This window comes from Oncorhynchus gorbuscha, unplaced genomic scaffold (assembly GCF_021184085.1).
Source record: "Oncorhynchus gorbuscha isolate QuinsamMale2020 ecotype Even-year unplaced genomic scaffold, OgorEven_v1.0 Un_scaffold_8015, whole genome shotgun sequence".
NCBI lineage: Eukaryota > Metazoa > Chordata > Actinopteri > Salmoniformes > Salmonidae > Oncorhynchus > Oncorhynchus gorbuscha.
Window position 1 is genome coordinate 1 of NW_025751282.1, and position 7,166 is coordinate 7,166.

General features: G+C 49.4%; 1 protein-coding gene across 1 annotated transcript; it reads left to right on the forward strand.

Annotated features, from left to right (window-relative positions):
* Positions 1-12: 12 nt before the first annotated feature.
* Positions 13-4,438, forward strand: LOC124029871 (phospholipid-transporting ATPase VA-like; the record flags this gene model as incomplete). The annotated part of the gene is made up of 4 exons (XM_046341435.1): positions 13-18; positions 782-862; positions 1,094-1,198; positions 4,251-4,438. Coding segments are annotated over exons 2-4 (359 nt in total), but the record flags the coding sequence as incomplete, so codon positions are not given.
* Positions 4,439-7,166: the final 2,728 nt, after the last annotated feature.

The following is a 7,166-nucleotide window of genomic DNA, read 5'->3' on the forward strand; positions in this document are numbered from 1 at the left end:
AACGAGCAGAACTCAGAGGTGTTAATGACTAGTGATAGATTAGAACTACGTTAGCTCTACCTGAACGAGCAGAACTCAGAGGTGTTAATGACTAGTGATAGATTAGAACCACGTTAGCTCTACCTGAACGAGCAGAACTCAGAGGTGTTAATGACTAGTGATAGATTAGAACTACGTTAGCTCTACCTGAGCGAGCAGAACTCAGGTCCGACGTTGATGTGTAAAGTAAATACACTGCTCAAAAAAATAAAGGGAACACTTAAACGACACAATGTAACTCCAAGTCAATCACGCTTCTGTGAAATCAAACTGTCCACTTAGGAAGCAACACTGATTGACAATAAATGTCACATGCTGTTGTGCAAATGGAATAGACAACAGGTGGAAATTATAGGCTGTGGTCCAACAGGGACACTATACCCAGCGGGCTGTGGTCCAACAGGGACACCATACCCAGCTGGCTGTGGTCCAACAGGGACACCATACCCAGCTGGCTGTGGTCCAACAGGGACACCATACCCAGCTGGCTGTGGTCCAACAGGGACACCATACCCAGCTGGCTGTGGTCCAACAGGGACACCATACCCAGCTGGCTGTGGTCCTACAGGGACACCATACCCAGCTGGCTGTGGTCCAACAGGGACACCATACCCAGCTGGCTGCGGTCCAACAGGGACACCATACCCAGCTGGCTGCGGTGTGCTGCTCTGAGCGTGTTGTTGATGATGTGCTGCTCTGAGCGTGTTGTTGATGATGTGAAATGCTCATGTTTGTGTTTCAGGAATACAAGCCATATATGTTCTGGATGACCATGATAGATGCCTTCTACCAAAGCCTGGTCTGCTTCTTTATTCCCTACTGTGTGAGTTATTATTGGTTACTTTATACCCTACTGTGTGAGTTAGTATTGGTTTCTTTATACCCTCTGTGTGAGTTAGGATTGGTTACTTTATACCCTCTGTGTGAGTTAGGATTGGTTTCTTTTGGAGCACTTTGATGGATGAACATAAAATCTATGTAAGAACCCTGTCATGACATCTTTCTCTCTCTCACAGACCACTGATCCCTTTGTCTGTCTGTCCATCTCCTCCAGGCCTATGCTGACTCTGATGTGGACTTGTTGACCTGGGGAACCCCCATCACCACCCTGGCTCTGTTTACTATACTGATACACCTGGGCTTGGAGACCAAGACCTGGGTAAGAAGATTCTCCTACTGGTTGTCTAAAAGCCTCAATGACAAAATATTGAATATGGGCTACTTTGTAAATCAATTAATTTGAAAATTAAATGAAGAGTTTTGGACAGTTTTTTTTTTTTGGGGGGGGGCTAAATAAAAGCCTTTCTGAATTTCCAGTGAATCAAGTCATTTAGAGTTGTTCATTCATAGATAGTTGGTTAGATTGAACCAGAAGACTGCAGTGTCAGTGACTGTATATCAGGCTGACAGTTGGTACTCCCTCCTTCACTCCCACGGTCCAGCTGGTGCGTTCTGTAAACTGTCTACACCGGGTCACTCTGCACGGGGTCACTCTGCACGGGGTCACTCTGCACGGGGTCACTCTGCACGGGGTCACTCTGCACGGGGTCACTCTGCACGGCGTCACTCTGCACGGCGTCACTCTGCACGGCGTCACTCTGCACGGGGTCACTCTGCACCGCGTCACTCTGCACGGGGTCACTCTGCACTGCGTCCTACACTGCACCGCGTCACACTGCACGGCGTCACACTGCACCGCGTCACACTGCACGGCGTCACTCTGCACCGCGTCTCACTGCATCGCGTCTCACTGCACCGCGTCTCACTGCACGGCGTCACACTGCACCGCGTCACTCTGCACGCGTCACTCTGCACCGCGTCACTCTGCACCGCGTCACACTGCACCGCGTCACTCTGCACCGCGTCACTCTGCACCGCGTCACTCTGCACCGCGTCACTCTGCACCGCGTCACACTGCACCGCGTCACTCTGCACCGCGTCACACTGCACCTCGTCACACTGCACCGCGTCACTCTGCACCGCGTCACACTGCACCGCGTCACACTGCACGGGGTCACTCTGCACCGCGTCACTCTGCACGGGGTCACACTGCACCGCGTCACTCTGCACGGGGTCACACTGCACCGCGTCACTCTGCATCGGGGTCACTCTGCACCGCGTCACACTGCACCGCGTCACTCTGCACCGCGTCACACTGCACCGCGTCACTCTGCACCGCGTCACACTGCACCGCGTCACTCTGCACCGCGTCACACTGCACCGCGTCACTCTGCACGGGGTCACTCTGCACCGCGTCACTCTGCACCGCGTCACACTGCACCGCGTCACTCTGCACGGGGTCACTCTGCACCGCGTCACACTGCACCGCGTCACACTGCACCGCGTCACTCTGCACCGCGTCACACTGCACCGCGTCACACTGCACCGCGTCACACTGCGTGCCTCTTTGAACCGATCCTAGGTAGGTGGATAGTCAGCCAGTGGTTTGTCAGTCCTGTGTACTCATCTGGCTTTGAGTCTCTAATTCCGTTTGTTCCTCTCCCCTCTTCCTCCGCTTCCACCGCTTCCGCCACTCCCCTCATCTTCCCCCTCTCCCCTCGGCTTCTCCCTCCTCTCCTGTCTTCTCCCCGCTTCTCCCTCCTCTCCTGTCTTCTCCCTCCTCTCCTGTCTTCTCCCTCCTCTCCTGTCTTCTCCCCGCTTCTCCCTCCTCTCCTGTCTTCTCCCTCCTCTCCTGTCTTCTCCCTCCTCTCCTGTCTTCACCCTCCTCATGTCTTCACCCTCCTCATGTCTTCTCCCTCCTCATGTCTTCTCCCTCCTCTTGTCTTCTCCCTCCTCTCCTGTCTTCTCCCTCCTCTCCTGTCTTCTCCCTCCTCATGTCTTCTCCCTCCTCATGTCTTCTCCCTCCTCATGTCTTCTCCCTCCTCTCCTGTCTTCTCCCTCCCTCCTCTCCTGTCTTCTCCCTCCCTCCTCTCCTGTCTTCTCCCTCCTCTATGTCTTCTCCCTCCTCATGTCTTCTCCCTCCTCTCCTGTCTTCTCCCTCCTCATGTCTTCTCCCTCCTCTCCTGTCTTCTCCCTCCTCTCCTGTCTTCTCCCTCCCTCCTCTCCTGTCTTCTCCCCTCCTCATGTCTTCTCCCTCCTCATGTCTTCTCCCTCCTCTCCTGTCTTCTCCCTCCTCTCCTGTCTTCTCCCTCCTCTCCTGTCTTCTCCCTCCTCTTGTCTTCTCCCTCCTCTTGTCTTCTCCCTCCTCTCCTGTCTTCTCCCTCCTCCTCTCCTGTCTTCTCCCTCCCTCCTCTCCTGTCTTCTCCCTCCTCTCCTGTCTTCTCCCCATGTCTTCTCCCTCCTCATGTCTCTCCTCCTCATGTCTTCTCCCTCCTCTCCTGTCTTCTCCCTCCTCTCCTGTCTTCTCCCTCCTCTCATGTCTTCTCCCTCCTCTTGTCTTCTCCCTCCTCTCTTGTCTTCTCCCTCCTCTCCTGTCTTCTCGCTCCTCTCCTGTCTTCTCCCTCCTCTCCTGTCTTCTCCCTCCTCTCCTGTCTTCTCCCTCCTCATGTCTTCTCCCTCCTCATGTCTTCTCCCTCCTCATGTCTTCTCCCTCCTCATGTCTTCTCCCTCCTCATGTCTTCTCCCTCCTCATGTCTTCTCCCTCCTCATGTCTTCTCCCTCCTCATGTCTTCTCCCTCCTCTTGTCTTCTCCCTCCTCTTGTCTTCTCCCTCCTCTTGTCTTCTCCCTCCTCTTGTCTTCTCCCTCCTCTCCTGTCTTCTCCCTCCTCTCCTGTCTTCTCCCTCCTCATGTCTTCTCCCTCCTCATGTCTTCTCCCTCCTCTCCTGTCTTCTCCCTCCCTCCTCTCCTGTCTTCTCCCTCCCTCCTCTCCTGTCTTCTCCCTCCTCATGTCTTCTCCCTCCTCATGTCTTCTCCCTCCTCTCCTGTCTTCTCCCTCCTCTCATGTCTTCTCCCTCCTCATGTCTTCTCCCTCCTCATGTCTTCTCCCTCCTCATGTCTTCTCCCTCCTCATGTCTTCTCCCTCCTCATGTCTTCTCCCTCCTCTCCTGTTTTCTCCCTCCTCTCCTGTTTTCTCCCTCCTCTCCTGTCTTCTCCCTCCCTCCTCTCCTGTTTTCTCCCTCCTCTCCTGTCTTCTCCCTCCCTCCTCTCCTGTCTTCTCCCTCCCTCCTCTCCTGTCTTCTCCCTCCCTCCTCTCCTGTCTTCTCCCTCCCTCCTCTCCCTGTTCTTCCTCCTCTCCCCTTTTTCCCTCCAGACGTGGATGAACTGGGTGTCCATCACCTTCAGTGTGGGTCTCTTCTTTACTGTGGCTCTGTGTTACAACGCTTCCTGTCCCACATGCTACTCCCCCTCCAACCCTTACTGGACCATGCAGAGACTTCTGGGGGAACCGCTCTTCTACCTGCTCTGTGTCATCACTCCTGTAGCCGCCCTGCTGCCCAGGTTAGTAAGGGGGAGGTGTGTGAGTGTGTATGTGCAGGTTGTTGTTGAAGAGTCCTCTGTTATTAATAACAGCCTGTTCATGTTTATTCCAAGGAGCTGGTATTTCTATCGCAGTGCCCTGTCTGGTGTGTCTCTGTGTGTGTCAAATCAAATGTTATTTGTCACGTGCCAAATACAACAGGTGTAGTAGACCTCACAGTGAAATGCTGAATACAACAGGTGTAATAGACCTCACAGTGAAATGCTGAATACAACAGGTGTAATAGACCTCACAGTGAAATGCTGAATACAACAGGTGTAGTAGACCTCACAGTGAAATGCTGAATACAACAGGTGTACTAGACCTCACAGTGAAATGCTGAATACAACAGGTGTAGTAGACCTTACAGTGAAATGCTGAATACAACAGGTGTAATAGACCTCACAGTGAAATGCTGAATACAACAGGTGTAGTAGACCTCACAGTGAAATGCTGAATACAACAGATGTAGTAGACCTTACAGTGAAATGCTGAATACAACAGATGTAGTAGACCTTACAGTGAAATGCTGAATACAACAGGTGTAGTAGACCTCACAGTGAAATGCTGAATACAACAGGTGTAGTAGACCTTACAGTGAAATGCTGAATACAACAGGTGTAGTAGACCTCACAGTGAAATGCTGAATACAACAGGTGTAGTAGACCTCACAGTGAAATGCCGAATACAACAGGTGTAGTAGACCTCACAGTGAAATGCTGAATACAACAGGTGTAGTAGACCTTACAGTGAAATGCTGAATACAACAGGTGTAGTAGACCTCACAGTGAAATGCTGAATACAACAGGTGTAGTAGACCTTACAGTGAAATGCTGAATACAACAGGTGTAGTAGACCTCACAGTGAAATGCTGAATACAACAGGTGTAGTAGACCTCACAGTGAAATGCTGAATACAACAGGTGTAGTAGACCTTACAGTGAAATGCTGAATACAACAGGTGTAGTAGACCTCACAGTGAAATGCTGAATACAACAGGTGTAGTAGACCTTACAGTGAAATGCTGAATACAACAGGTGTAGTAGACCTCACAGTGAAATGCTGAATACAACAGGTGTAGTAGACCTCACAGTGAAATGCTGAATACAACAGGTGTAGTAGACCTTACAGTGAAATGCTGAATACAACAGGTGTAGTAGACCTCACAGTGAAATGCTGAATACAACAGGTGTAGTAGACCTTACAGTGAAATGCTGAATACAACAGGTGTAGTAGACCTTACAGTGAAATGCTGAATACAACAGGTGTAGTAGACCTCACAGTGAAATGCTGAATACAACAGGTGTAGTAGACCTTACAGTGAAATGCTGAATACAACAGGTGTAGTAGACCTTACAGTGAAATGCTGAATACAACAGGTGTAGTAGACCTCACAGTGAAATGCTGAATACAACAGGTGTAGTAGACCTCACAGTGAAATGCTGAATACAACAGGTGTAGTAGACCTCACAGTGAAATGCTGAATACAACAGGTGTAGTAGACCTCACAGTGAAATGCTGAATACAACAGGTGTAGTAGACCTCACAGTGAAATGCTGAATACAACAGGTGTAGTAGACCTCACAGTGAAATGCTGAATACAACAGGTGTAGTAGACCTTACAGTGAAATGCTGAATACAACAGGTGTAGTAGACCTTACAGTGAAATGTTTACTTACAGGCTCTAACCAACAGGTGTAGTAGACCTCACAGTGAAATGCTGAATACAACAGGTGTAGTAGACCTTACAGTGAAATGCTGAATACAACAGGTGTAGTAGACCTCACAGTGAAATGCTGAATACAACAGGTGTAGTAGACCTTACAGTGAAATGCTGAATACAACAGGTGTAGTAGACCTTACAGTGAAATGCTGAATACAACAGGTGTAGTAGACCTCACAGTGAAATTCTGAACACAACAGGTGTAGTAGACATTACAGTGAAATGCTGAATACAACAGGTGTAGTAGACCTCACAGTGAAATGCTGAATACAACAGGTGTAGTAGACATTACAGTGAAATGCTGAATACAACAGGTGTAGTAGACCTTACAGTGAAATGCTGAATACAACAGGTGTAGTAGACCTCACAGTGAAATTCTGAAAACAACAGGTGTAGTAGACCTTACAGTGAAATGCTGAATACAACAGGTGTAGTAGACCTTACAGTGAAATGCTGAATACAACAGGTGTAGTAGACCTCACAGTGAAATGCTGAATACAACAGGTGTAGTAGACCTCACAGTGAAATGCTGAATACAACAGGTTTAGTAGACCTCACAGTGAAATGCTGAATACAACAGGTGTAGTAGACCTCACAGTGAAATGCTGAATACAACAGGTGTAGTAGACCTCACAGTGAAATGCTGAATACAACAGGTGTAGTAGACCTTACAGTGAAATGTTTACTTACAGGCTCTAACCAACAGGTGTAGTAGACCTCACAGTGAAATGCTGAATACAACAGGTGTAGTAGACCTTACAGTGAAATGCTGAATACAACAGGTGTAGTAGACCTCACAGTGAAATGCTGAATACAACAGGTGTAGTAGACCTCACAGTGAAATGCTGAATACAACAGGTGTAGTAGACCTTACAGTGAAATGCTGAATACAACAGGTGTAGTAGACCTCACAGTGAAATGCTGAATACAACAGGTGTAGTAGACATTACAGTGAAATGCTGAATACAACAGGTGTAGTAGACCTCA